This window comes from Diplotaxodon limnothrissa, linkage group LG8 (assembly GCF_057381915.1).
Source record: "Diplotaxodon limnothrissa isolate DT_005_m linkage group LG8, D_limnothrissa_male_GT1.1, whole genome shotgun sequence".
Classification (NCBI taxonomy): domain Eukaryota; kingdom Metazoa; phylum Chordata; class Actinopteri; order Cichliformes; family Cichlidae; genus Diplotaxodon; species Diplotaxodon limnothrissa.
The window spans coordinates 13,534,544-13,549,251 of NC_140603.1; the positions used below are offsets into that span (position 1 = coordinate 13,534,544).

Genomic DNA, 14,708 nt, shown 5'->3' on the forward strand with positions numbered 1-14,708 from the left:
GTTTTTTCCACTCTGTCAGCTGGAGATGTGTAAGATAAAGCAGCTTTCCTAAAAAATCACAGACCTAGAAAAGGAAGCAGAATACCAGGACCACTCAGAAACACATTCTGGACAGAGTTACGAGTGACATTTGTAGATGGAGAGAGGAACGATGGTGTTGCTTTAACAAGTTATCAGCAGCTCCTACTTCCTAAAGCTAAACAGACTTACTCACAAAAGAAATATCCTCATTCAAATGTGCCCTGCCCCTCCCCTTTTCCAGCTTATGTTTGTCTATCCCCGCTCTGCTTCAGTAACACAGGATTCTGGTGAGTGAGTGACTGAGCGAGCGAGCCACCCGACCTGTCTGGTAACAGTTCAAAGTATGATACCAACCTCTCTGTTTCTCAGTGACCACTGAACAAGCGTCACCGGCATCAAAGACAGCAAACACTTGGTATAACTCACATGGTGTCACTTAAAAACTCTGCCCACAAAAAAAATATCACTTAACCTCACATTTATGAGCACTCAGTGCCAGCCTGGTCTTGCACGAACATATAGTGTGGCATTTCAAAATGAACACTGGGACAGTGCGGTAAGCATGATGATTTGTGCACAAACTATAAGTTAAAGTACTGTTTTAAATCAAGGAAACATTTCTACATCTAAACAAAGCTTTACTTTGCATCCATCCAATATGTTTTTACAAAATATATTCTATGTGCGCAACTTAACTGTATAGATTTGACAGAAAGAGCTGTGGTCTTGTTGATGTTAGGTAAGAAGAGTAACACAATCATGCCAGGTTAAGTCAGAATTAAGTCAAGTGTCCATGGTGCTTTTGATTTTAGTACATTTTCATAAGCAAACCTTCAAAATCTGATCACAAATACTGAATTACTGGTAAATGTTTGGTTACACCTTCATAAATTACTATGAGTATCCAAGAAACCTATACAACATACAATAAAATGACTTACCATACTCATCTAAATGTATTTGAGAGTCAAATAATCAAAGACCTGAGATGTCAGAGACTGGAAATAGATGTCAAATCAGCTTACCGTAACTTAGTATACTTCCAGTGCCTGGATCTTGAGGTTAGCAGAAACCAAAACCTGTCTCGAGCCTTAGTGTGACTAGAGGTATCTTACTCACCCTGAGGTATGAAAGCCTTGACAAGCAGAGGTGTGTCACACTGTGGAGTCCCGCCCAGTATTTCACCCCACCTTAAAGATAAAAATATATATTTGTTTCTCTCTCCTGTACACCTACAAGTGCATTCCACACAGGGAAATGTAAAGGTTAAAATGTTGGAAGATAAAGTTGGTGAACGGTGACACAGAGTGAGTGGGTGAAAATAAATGCTCAGAGGCCTGAACTGAACCTAGTCGCTGTGCCACTGGAGTGGGCTGCCACGGAGAGTAACGGGGGGAAGGGAGGTCCATGTAAAGGTGCAGTGTGCAGGAAAATAAAACAAACCAGAGGTTGATTAGCTCAGATAATTTTTCATTGTCAGTACTTGAAGCAAATTGTGGGGTGGAAAGGTTTTTGGCTTCTGGGAGGAACATGCCAAAAGAGTTCGAGAAGGACAAATGAAACGTGTAGAGCTGCTGTTTCAGGACCCAAAGAAATCAGGCAATTGAGAAATCACTGACACAGTTCTGATGGGATCAAAGGGCCAAAAATCTTTATCTTTTGCTGTTATGGGAAATTTCTGATGAAGTCAGAATTTCTGCAAGTGAAGAAGATTTCGGGAGTTATTTAGTGTGCTTAGCAAAGGGAGGGGAAGTAGAGCTGTGTATTCTGTTGATAGGTTATGCAGCTGGCAACTGCACATGTACATATTAAAGAAGTTGTCATAAGACTCTATTCAAGCCCATTAAAAGTAGACCCTATGATTCAACAGAACCACCTATAGCAGCAGTAATCTGAAGTAATCCTTTTCTGTGTGACTTTATCGTTGTGGAGGAAATTCAGCCCACTTCTCTTTACAATGTTGCTTCACTTCACTGGAGTATTGAAATGAATTCACGTACAGCTTTTTAAGTTGCTGCCACAGCATTGCAATCAGGTTGAGGTCTGTACTTTGACTGGGTCATTACAACACCATGATTCTTTTCTTTTTCAGCCATTCTGTTGTAGATTTGTTGGTGTGCTTGGGTTTCATCGGCCTTAAATTAAAGTTTCTTTGCCGAGCTTTAGCTGCAAACTCAAATCATCACCCGTCCACCACCATGCTTGACAGCTGGTATGAGGTATTTGTGATGATATGCTTAGTTTCCTCCAGAAGGTGGTGCTGTGCATCCTGGCCAAACATCACCACTTTCATCTGTCCAAAGGATGTTGTTCCAGAAGTCTTGTGGTTTGTTTAAATGCAACTTTAAAAAGAAGCCTTTCTCCACTGTGCAACTGTACTTTCATGAACTTCAACATTTAACATGCTAACCGAGACCTCTAGGGTTTGAGATGTAGCTCTTGGGTTTTTCTTTTCTTGGACAGTCTAACCTTGGGGTGAATTTGCTGTTATGTTCACTCCTGGGAAGGACTGGAGAAGCATTATTGTTCCACACCAGAAAACCGGAGAGGTCCTCCCACTTGCCGAGCGTCAAAAAATTGCATTTGATTAACAACACCTGCTGCTTTTTTACCATCTTATTTCCTGTGAAAAATGATAACACGATGGCCGATTTCAATATTTCACATTTTTGGAATTTAATTAGAACATAAAGATTATTATTTCACACAATCGAAAGAAGTGTGTGTGTGTGTGTGTGTGTGTGTGTGTGTGTGTGTGTGTGTGTGTGTGTGTGTGGTGGTTGGGTGATGCATGATTGCACAGTGTACATGTTTGATTTAAAGGGATGAGGTGGGAAACTCACAAGTGGGGTGTCATAATTCATAACAGTAATTGACAAGACAAGTCCCACTTTATCCTCCAATAGAGAGGTGGGGGCGGAGACAGTGAAGTTGGTGAGGTTGAAGCTCGCCTTTGGTTTATGGACAATTGAAAAACTATTTCAAGAACCTCTTCCATTACACGGACTTTGTTTGTATCACAAGGTATTTATCAATTATTAATTAATACGCCTAACTATTTCTAAATGCGTAGATTAGTAGTTTATGAGTTTATGAGTGATACTAGACAGCTCTATTTAAAACTTCCAAGCCGGCATACGTGGCATTGTGTGAGTCTGTACGCGTGAGAAAAATGTCGCACCTCGCTCGGAGTAGAATTTAAATGTATTAACTATATAATCTGAACAATAACAATGCTGCTACAACCACTCACGGGCACGAAGTTCTAATCCCAGTAGGCTGTAAAAGCAATGTTGCGACTACTGCATCAGCCTCCGCCTCCTTTGTTTTCTTTTATTTTCTTATTTTGATAAAAGTGCGAAAACTGAGCAGAGAAAAAAGATTTAGTGGTGGCAAACATAAAGGTAACAACTTAACCTGGATAAAGTGGTATTTCCCCACGTGTTCGGATTTTAACCATCTACCTGGCATCATACATGAACACGTGTCAGTGGTGAGTTAAGGCTCTGCCTGTTATGTGCGCAATCCAGGCTCAAATCGCTAAAATCTAGGTGAAAGCTTTACCCACTGTGGGTGAAGTGGGTAAACAGTGGTGCATTATAGTTAATTGAAGTTAGACTAAATTAAAAGCCCAGTTTTAACTTTTTAACACTCCATAGACCGCGTGTACCATAATAATAAAAAAGAAAACATCATCAAATGTATTTGTAATTTCTACACGTCTTTAAAAAACTTTAATTATAAAATTCTTATTAAGTTTGTCATAGTTTAATATTTCAGATTTATTCGTTTATTTATTCATATTAACTTCCGTACTGTTGTGTATTTCATGATTTATTGCATTACAAGCGATGGTTTTGTCTCAATTTTACTTTGAAAGTTACACGAACACACAAATGGGAGTGGCTTCACGGCGTCGTGGCGCGAGACAGCGGAAGAACGCAGCTACGTCGTAGTAAACGGCTTAACAACGAAAATGCCGCGTTTATAACATAGTCAGCGGTTTTAGGTCTTACTTTAGTATTTAAGAATTTAATAATAGTGGTTTGAGAAATTTCTAGCATGTTACATTAAAGAAGAAATATAGAAACAGAACAATAACTGAGCTCGATGTTGTTTTAGTAATAATTCAGCAGCGACACGTGGCCGTTTCCTCTAACCAAAAGGAGGGATAAAGGATTATCGTCGCTGCTCTTCGTTACTTGTCGCTTTTTCTACCTCTTCGTTGACTGCACCCGCTGCTTGCCAGGTGAGTTTGGCTTCATGTTAATTGTCCGCTTTCTGTAAGCTCTCCAACAGCTGAGTCCAGTCAAATGGTCGAGGATGCTCTTAGCCATGATGCCATTGCATCAGCCCATTTACCGCGCAAAGTCACTAGAAGGGACTATTTTTGGGGTGCTTTAAGTGTTATTGAGAGTAACTGTAAGTGATATGGAGTATATAATTGGCGCTTGTGTCAAGAATGATTTTACACTTGGGTTACCAGGAAAATTCATTCATCGTCTGGCGGCATAGCGGGTAACAGACAGTACAGTGCCCCATGCAACTAAGCCTAGTCCTGCCATTGTTATGGCCTAAATATTAGTAACACCTCAAGTTGTAGCATGTTTCAGTCCAGTGTTCTTTGAGTACAGATCCCAAAATTATAATGAACAACTGCGTAAAAAATGTAAAATAAACCTGGAAATGGTAAAATTAAGGAAGTTGGTTTTTTTTTAAGGGTTTTTACTGATGTGGAAACCGAGAATCCACACAGACACTACCACATAGGCTAGATTCCTTTTTAGGCTTAAACGCCAAGGTGACAATTAAATGCTACCTAGGACTCTCCATTAGTTTGTAGAACTGAGGAAGCATCTTGAGTGAGGTGATGGTGATGAAACATCTTTATGAATCTAGAACAATATCTAGTCGCCTTCAACTTGAGCTACTGTGACCTGGATGTCCAAGCACCTGTACAGACAGACTTCTTTGTGGTGTCTGTATGTGAGCAGAACCTTGGGAAAAAGTGTTGATTTGCATTATTAATCTGTTTGAAAAGTTAAAAATCTTTCATTTTGCTCCCTTCAATTTCAGATGGAGAAGCAGCCCTTGCCAGCTGATGATGACAGGACAGAAGCCACAGAAGTTGATGGGCTCACTGGAGAGAGCAGCCCGCAGGAGACGTCTGAGCCAGACGCCCGAGCCGGATGGAACAGTAAAATAGAGTACTTTTTGGCTCAAGTGGGATTCAGCGTTGGACTCGGCAATGTCTGGAGGTTTCCGTATTTGTGTCACCAGAACGGAGGAGGTAATCGTCTGCAACTCTTAACCACAGTAGATCGCTGCCACGCACTGACTTCGTTGAAGGTTCAAGAGATCAAACGTAGTCATTTTAGGGAGAGGATGTGCAGCTTCTACTCTGCTCAGTGAAGCAGGCAAACACATGTGAAGAACGTTCACTGTTAAATGCACTCTTTTTGTTCTTCACTGTCTTTATTAGATTGTGTTTCCGTGTCTTAAACGAACACAAAACACGTTAAAATCACACCACACTACTAAAGTACAGGTCATGTGACGTGTGGCATTTCACATCACTTTGCTCCTATTTGGAGAAGTTCACTTTAAGTTACCAACAATAAGGGAGTAAAGCTGTATCAGAAGTGGGTGGCTGTGTGGCAGAGGATATTGTTTTCAGCTCCTGGTATACGCCTCTCCACGTAGGAACTTTTAAAATATTATTTTGTAATGATATTCTTGCTTTCCCTCAGAAACTAATAAACAAAGTAACTGTCTTTGCATTACTGGACAAGCATGTGATTAGACCAACACCAGAAATGAAACAGTGGAGTTGTGTGTTTGCAGTCTAATCTGTATAAGCCAAATAGATCAAACTGGTGTTGGTGGAGGAAGCACTCAGAGCTGTCCTGCTGTCGTGCTAGTATAAACATCTGCTTCTCCTTTGCACACGTGGTGTTGCTTTTTTGCTAACTGAGAGTCATTCTCTTCCCAGGAGCCTTTCTCCTGCTGTACATCCTGCTGATGCTGATTGTGGGCATCCCCTTGTTCTTCCTGGAGTTGGCAGCCGGTCAAGCCATCCGACAGGGCAGCATCGGAGTATGGAAATATATCTCACCCAGGCTCTCTGGCATTGGTTACTCCAGCTGTGTGGTAAGATAACAACTGTTGAATAATTAACCCTCCTCGCTTCCTCTTCCTAACACTATCAGTTTGGGGCTGTGCGATATACAGATGTCTTTTTGTGCAGGAAGTTTTTATGAAGGAAAAAGTACTGTTTATGTATTAAAAGTTGTTTGGATAGAGTGGTATACCAAATTTGTTATTTGTTATCAAATAATTGTATTAGTCTGTCAGGGCCACATTCTCTTCTCCATCTTGAATGTCAGGAGAGTTGTAGTTTATGAGAACAGGACTTTCTCTTTCATTCTGTACGGCCTACAGCAATGCGCATACTTTCTTCTTCTCTGGTTTTAACGTATTATCTTGTTTTCAACTGTTCTCAGGTTTGTTTCTTTGTGGCTCTCTACTACAATGTGATCCTTGCATGGAGTCTTTTCTATCTCGGGAACTCATTCCAGCACCCATTACCTTGGGAGAAGTGCCCAGAACAGGGGAATGTAACAGGTAAACGCGGCGCATTAAGGTTCAAAACTCACAAAGTTGTGAGCATGAGTGGTGTCTAATGTAAGCGTTGTAATTTGATGTGTACTTTTCCTTTTCTCACCAGTAAAGGAATGTATCAAGAGTTCTCCCACGTCGTATTTCTGGTACCGCAAAGCTCTGGATATCACAGATTCAATCGATGAGACGGGCTCTTTCAACACTTACATCGTCTGCTGTCTGCTGGCAGCCTGGACCATCGTGTGTCTGGGGATGTTCAAGGGTATCAAGACGTCTGTAAAGGTACCTGTCCGTTCTTATTGTGTCCATTTGTTATAGCGAAGCACCTTTATTATATCTTTATTATATATATAAGTCTCTTCTTCAAATGTCTCAGTGTTAAATGACTGATGAGTGTGTTTATCCACAATGTAATATACACACTGGTGTTGTGTGAATCACATTTAAAGGAAAAACTGGTGACTCCATTAGAAATAATGCTGGAACAGGTTTGTTTGGTAGCTTTAAAGAAAATAACTGTTTTGGAAATGAAATATTTATTCTAGTGTTTACTCAGGAATCAGCTGATTAGAAAATAACAAATATAACAAAAATAACAAAAGACAAGTCCTTCATTTGTCTTGCTGAGTAACAGTGACATGCAGCGCTGCGTGCTGTTTACGTCTCTCAGTTGGGTTAAATCCCTGTCATGTGTTGGATTTCAGGGTTACTGTGAGTGCCTGAATCTGTGGAATGCGTGGCTTACGTGTTGGCTGACCTCAAATGGCAAAAACTATTTCACATATTTTAATATTTTTGTAAATTTTAATTCATGGTTCATACCGTGGTGTTTGTTTCCCTTAATGCATTAAACAGTCTTTTCTCTTTGGTGCTGTACACCACAATGGGGGACAAACATAAAAAAAAAAGGATTATGTGGTTCAAGTCCAAGAATTTTGTCTTGCCTACAGTAAACACATGATGGGGATGATATATTTTGCTGTATACTGTGTTTTGATGCTAACGTCACTCGCTCACTCACTGAGCTCATATCAGATGCTGTTTCTATCACAAGAGCCATATGTTTTTGGTGTGATAAGCACAGGCAGGCAGCGAGGGAGGCCCAGTTAAAACTTGTGGTCTTAATAGGACAAATTTGTTGGCACATTCTCACACCATTGTCCTCTTTCTTTACTGCATTGGTATTTAAAATTCTGTTTTGCTTTTTTGTAGAGATGGCACAATACCACTTTTTTATGTCCGATACCGATATCATAAATTTGGATATCTGCCGATACCGATATGAATCCGATATAGTGTTTTTTAATCAACAAAACTGTTTTTTTTAAATATCTTGCTGCATTTTGTATAAGTTCATACTCAAGTTTAAAACAACAACTACACTAAAGCTATTCTGTTATACCTGTATGCAAAGAAAAATATTTCATAGTTCAGCAATACTGATCAATCTAATAAACTTAGACCTACACCATCCTCCCTATTCTGGTATTTTAAAGAGTACTTAGCGTAAATATTAAGCAACCTAACTAATAGGGTTCCAACTCCCAGCAACAACAAAAATAAATAAATAAAAAATAGGGAACCACCCCTCACGCTCCACCTCATGATGCTTAATCGACGTAATCAACCTTAATTTGATGCAGTGTGAAAAAAAATGCACAGAAATCAATAATTTTTCAAGAAATATTAAATAGATTCAACATCTTTCTTCAACAAAATTGCAGACTGCACAGATGGTACCTTCCCAAAGTAAAAAGTACTATAGCTTACTAGGGTATATTAGACTTAATAGTTACTATATACAGTAATTGACTTCTATTCATTTTACATCAAATTAAAACTTTGGGTGTCAGATAATTATTTATTAAAAGCTCGACATTTTAAATGAGAATAAGAAAGAAAAGTATGTCTTTGTGCCCCCTTTTCCCTGTTAATGCCCTATCGGCCCCCCTGGCTAAACTTTGCTAGATCCGCCCCTGCACAGTTACCAGCCGTCAGCTACGTAGAAAAAGATCCTCGAGTAGAAAGTAATATTAAATACATTCTAACAACAGCTGATCAAGCTTAAACGTGCTGCTGTTGTTCAGCCGCTGGTTTCCTCTTTCTGGTGCAAAGTGGGCCAAAAGCAAACAAGAGAGACGGACTCGTGACAGAAAAGCCAATCAGCTGATCATTAAGCAGTTTCATGATTGAAGTAGCAGCAAGAAGAGGCAGTCGCTTGTTAAGCTTAACGCAGGAATGCTTTACAAACATTCAGGGATGGACTTACACACTTGCTTTACTTCTCTCGGGATAACCTTGTCGGAGATGAAATGCCGGGTTGCTAGCGAAGCGCCACATGCTATCCAGACCACCGACAGGTCCCGCATGCCACAGCTGCTCTATCACGTGATGCATACTGCTCCGACGTGCTAACGTTCTGAGGCGAGTTCAAGTTTTGTGAGGTGCTTTCGTGATATTTAATGGATCGGATTACATTTTTAATTTTTCTCCGATATCCGATCCAGTAATTTAGGTCAGTATCGGACCGATACCGATACGTAATATCGGATCGGTCCATCTCTACTTTTTTGTTCATTTTAAAATATTGTATTCATTTATTTTAATCATTCAACGGCTATAACAAAAGAAATTGCTATATAAATGGGATAAATAAAGCTCAAGCTCCACACTGCTCTAAACGCTCAGTCTCAGACAGTTTTTTTCCTTCTCCTGGCATGTATGACATCAAATAAAGCCAGCAGTTAAAACCTTCTGTTTGCCAGGGGCAGCCAATCAGGAGACAGGTCACTTAAAGGGGCAGTAGCTAAAATGGCTTGTTTCAGTCACAGGATGAACTAAGGGGCTGAGCCCCAGTGCATGATGAATAGGGGTTATTTTGAACTGTAAGCATAATAAGTCTGTTTTAATTTCATATGCAGTTGTAATGATGCAGTAAACAAAGTTTACACGTCTGTAAATAGCTTTTAATATTTAAAACCATGCTGACCTCTATATTTAACATTATGTGTTTATTATGATGTGTTTTGCACACAGGTAATTATTCTTTCTGCTTCCCTAGGTGATGTATTTCTCTTCCATCTTCCCATACGTGGTGCTGTTCTGCTTTCTCATCCGAGGGCTCCTGCTGGATGGAGCATTTGAAGGAATCGGCTTCATGTTCTACCCCAAGGTATCGGCAGATAAAACGTCTGGTTCAGTGTAGAGAAGAGAAAGAGATATAAATAGTTCTTTGACACAGCTTTTGTTTCTGCAATGCAGTTGGAAATCTGGGCAGATGTGCAGGTGTGGCGGCAGGCAGCTACGCAGGTTTTCTTTGCGCTGGGCCTTGGCTTTGGGTCCATTATCGCCTACTCTTCCTACAACCCCAGGAACAACAACTGCCACCGTGATGCCTTCACCGTCTCCTTCATAAACTTCCTCACATCTGTGCTGGCTACTCTGGTGGTCTTTGCTGTCCTTGGTTTCCGAGCTAAAAACAAGGTCATGGAGTGTGTAGCCAGGTATGTTTAATTATAAGACTAAAATGTGTGTTTTGCATGTACCGTGTCATGAACACTGTTGATGTAGCTGAGGGAAATTGTGTTTGGATTTTCAAAATCAGAAATGTAATATTTTTCTGTATCCTGTTGTCTTTTTTATAGCAACTTGAATGACCTGTCAAAACACTTTCACGACGGTCTTGTGCCCAATAACGTGATGCCACCGTTTAACTACTCTGATCCCAAATCTGTGGCTCTGAAGGACTACAGTAACTGGTTTGAACAGTATGCATCTATGGTGCCTGGCAATTTAACAGACTGTGACCTGGAAAAAGAAATGCAGAAGGTAAACATTATGCTTCTTAGACTAGTTTCAGTTTGCTTACGTAGATGATGTTATAATTGGCTTGCAAATCATGATGACTAAAGCTGTGTTTATGTTCAGGGTGTGGAGGGAACAGGTCTAGCTTTCATCGCCTTCACAGAGGCCATGACCCTCCTACCTGGCAGCCCTTTCTGGTCCGCCCTCTTCTTTCTCATGCTACTCAATCTTGGACTCAGCACTATGTTTGGCACTATGGAGGGCATCCTCGCCCCCCTGAGTGAACGCTTCAAATGTCTGGCGAGGAACAAAACCAAGCTTACAAGTAAGAACCAGTTTTACCTCTTCTATTGTTTGAAAATTCATGCACGACTCAAGGCAATCGAAAAGATTGGTCGTTGACAGCTGTTAAACTGCACATCTGTCAATACTATAAAGCTCCGTAGCCACTGTACGCAATTGAGACTGAAGAGACTATCCAATGAGAAGGAAGAACGACTGTCATATAACTTGGTATTAAATACATTAGATGGTTACCCAGGCAACCAGAGCCTGAAATGCCAGCAAGTGACCAGCCTTCACTTCAAAGTGACAAGTGAGGCGTTTCCAGTGTGTGCATAGCTTCAGACTTTGAATCTGAAACTGATGTCTTTAATAACATTTTGACGTCATCCACTGAGTTCTGTTATAAAGGCTCTATGCTGACATTAAAGAAGATGTTTTTTTCTTTATAACAACATGTGTGTCTTGTTGCAGTTGCCAGCTGCATCATTGGCTTTCTGCTTGGCCTGCTCTTCACTCAGCGCTGTGGGAACTACTTTATGATGATGTTCGATGATTACTCTGCGACGCTGCCACTCATCATCGTGGTGGTTTTTGAGACTTTCAGTGTGTCTTGGTTGTATGGAGCTGATAGGTGAGGTTTCTGATTGTGGTTAAGTGAGGTGTGTTTTTAACCATAAATCTCACTAAAGTCTTGTGTACTTTTTTTCCCTTCTCACTAAAGATTCCTTAATGACATTGAAGGAATGCTGGGCTGGCGTCCCAGTGTTGTTTACAAATACCTGTGGAAATACATTTGCCTGTTTGCTATGCTTGGGCTGCTCGGAGCCACCACTATCCGCATGTTCCTGTCTCGCCCCACGTATATGTCATGGAACCAGGAAAAGGTATCAAGTTATTTATTAACTTTATAAAAGTCTTGAACTACACTTCATTTCCTTATGAGAAAGAAGTGCAAGAATTTATTGAAGCATCTGCAAACATACATGCAAACGCAGTATATAAGGCAAAGACAATGTTTACAATTCTAACAGGCTTGAAAGCAGATATTTAATATGTCCACTTTCATCACAGCTAAGTTAGGAAAGCTTTTTGTGCAATGTCTTTAAGTAGTCTTCAGGAATAGTTCTTCAGACTTCTTGAAGACTACTCCAAGCTCTTCTTTTGATGTTGCCTTCCTTTTGTTCTGTTCTCTGTCAAGATGATCCCACACTCTGCTACAAGAATGTGGAGGTCTGTTCTTTAGGGAATCCATGACTGACAGTGCTGCACTGTGTGTTTTTGTTTGGAATCCCTGTCATGCTGAAAATGTAAACCCTTCATAAGACTTGTTGAAATTGATTTTTTTAGCATTAGACGAGAACTGGACTTGGCTCAGCCTTTTCTCCCCGTTTCTCCTCCTTAAGACACATTTTCACTGAGACAATTTCTGATGAAACTTTGGAAAACACTAGATGGATTAGCTGAAAGGCCAGGCTCAGTTCCTGAATCAGATATTTCCCCCCCCCCCCATTTGATCAGGACATTACTTTCAGATATTGCTCATCTGCTGTTGATAGTTTTTTTAGGCCTGTCGTTTCTTCTTTTGTCCGCCACTTGTCCGATTTCTTCATTTTTTAAAGAGCACACCGAGCTGAGAGTTATTAGCTCGTTGGGAATCATATTGTTGTCTTTTTTAAGCCTGTCGAACTGTTATGTTTGGCATTTTTCAAAGGATTAGATAAAGAAATGCAAAAAATGGTGTGTTTGCCACTGGTTGCTAGTAACAGAGTGCCTAGAATTTAAATTTGTTCTTTGCTAAATTGTCTCTTATGTGTCGACACAACACAGTGGAGTGACTTTTTTATGCTTGAACAGTTCATGGTCAGTGTTAAACGGCCAAAAAAGGACTTTTAGAAAGCCTGGAGAACTATTGCTCAAGACCACTTTAAAAAAGTATAAGAACGTGTGGCTCGTTGGAAGCAAAACATAAAGAAATGAGGGGTGGCTCCAGTCTACTGCAGATTAGTTTAGAAAGATATGCACTTTGTGATTGCAGGAAAGAAAACATCAGTTTGAGAAGAGATTTTTGGAGTTTATTTTTAATATCCTGAAGCTCAGTTTATTACTATCTTTCACAATACACTAAAGCTCTTAACTGTTTAACTTCCTGAATGATTCATTTGATTTGATTTTTCAGGCTTCTGAGGAGCATTTGGAATATCCTGACTGGGCTCTGGCTGTTTTGGCTTTATTAATAATATTTGCCACACTGCCCGTGCCAGTGGGCTTCATCCATGCGTTTCTACAGAAGAGAAACACACAAAGTAGGGATGCAGAGAATGGTCACTACAGGATGGTTAACACTGAGGAAACTGCTATGACTGACCTTTCAGCACTGGAACATAGGAATGGGGACGCTGCTCCGGTTTCCTAAACCCTCAACAAATGGGCTGTATTTAAGGAGAAGGAACTTATCAGTGATATATAAGCTGATGCATTATAAAGGGACAGTCATTTTGTTACTGAGCCTTGCAGTTACCTCACTTGTTCAAAATCAGAAACACATCTACATAATGCCAGCTGTTAAACTGCATATCCGTCATGGCCTCTGTGAAGGCGGTGAACTACATTAAAAGAGGAAGTTAAGCAAGAAAGATGAGCTGCACAGCTTCTCTGCTGTTGCTCACAGAATGATGGAAGAAGCTTGATTGTAATCCAAGGTCTTCACTAAAAGGACATGAGTTCCCAGGAGTCTGACCTGTAGTATTAAACTACGTTTTCTGTTACTGCCACTAATTACAGATGCTGCCAAATTAGTCAGAAATATTCCAAATGGCCATTTTAATATTTTCCTTTCTTTTTAAACTTTTAAAGTCAAACTAGATCTAGATGCTAAAGATGCTCCAGCAGCTTTTAAAAAGTTTGTAGTATGGAACAGATAATTTATTGATTTGTGAAAACTATTGGGTAAAATTTCCATTAAGTTATTTTTTACCAAAGTTAGTGTCCAAAGAAGCAAAAATATGCTTTTAATATAAGCCGTAAATATTCTATGATCCCAAAGCCAGTGTTGGAAACCAGGGTTTGGACCATCAGAGCCTCTGCTCCTGACCACTGCCCAGTCCACAATGTATGGAACCCCACAGTACCTCCTGCTGGCCCCCTCACTGAGGACAATTTTGCTGTGGGGGAACGTACGAGGGGCTATATTCCTAATGGGTGTTCAACTCTACCGTGGCTAACAAAGGGAGTGAGACAAAGGAGGCCCTGGGTCAGATCTATGAGACAGAGGAAGTGTCTGGGGAGACGGACAGAGGTCTGACCATCTCTGCTATGCAGCAGCCCTGAAATGCAGATCCAGAAACGGCAGAGGATGATAAAGATCATGTTATAGTTGTTTTGTTAACGTTGTTACATAGTTAACATTCATTTACATTGTCCTTTCCTCTCGTAGTTTCTCTTCTTTCTGTTGGTCATTCATTATGATAACCTGAGAATTGTGATTGATCATGAGCCGGCTGAGCTACCGCGTCATTAACCTGTCACTGCTGTCTCTGTTGAAGTCAGACTTGTAGCGACTGCTAAGTATTTTCACTGTATGTTTATATTTTTCCTGAGCAACTTGGATTAATACCTACAGTACAACACTGTGCAGGTTTACTATCACGTTTACTCCAGAAATGAGTCGCTTTAGCTACGTATGCTGCTGTTCAGCACAGCATGTTTACAGTCAAAAAAACAACCGAGACCAGACTCTGTGTTTGAACTCGATAAGACATTTTACACTACGTAAGCAGGTGTAGCTGCCCAGGTTATAATAAACATGCAGGCTAGCATTATTTGTTCAAGGACACAGTTGATAAGTGTGTGGTGAGGTTTTTATGTCCTCTGTTTTTTAAACTCTTCAGTAACAAAGTCAGTGCAAAACAAAATCTGCACATCTGTGTATTTAGAGTACAAAGACTGACTGAAGCTGTTGTCAAGTGACATCATGCTAA

At 40.3% G+C, this 14,708-nt stretch overlaps 1 protein-coding gene across 1 annotated transcript; it reads left to right on the plus strand.

Moving 5' to 3' along the window:
• The first annotated feature begins 2,968 nt into the window (after positions 1-2,968).
• LOC146626455 (sodium-dependent neutral amino acid transporter B(0)AT2-like) lies at positions 2,969-14,708 on the plus strand. Its single transcript, XM_085360576.1, has 12 exons — positions 2,969-3,045; positions 5,098-5,311; positions 6,014-6,171; positions 6,525-6,645; positions 6,749-6,924; positions 9,704-9,814; positions 9,904-10,145; positions 10,287-10,470; positions 10,570-10,771; positions 11,203-11,362; positions 11,453-11,615; positions 12,908-14,708. The coding sequence occupies exons 2-12, from the start codon at positions 5,098-5,100 to the stop codon at positions 13,142-13,144; spliced, it is 1,968 nt and encodes a 655-aa protein (XP_085216702.1). The 5' UTR covers positions 2,969-3,045; the 3' UTR covers positions 13,145-14,708.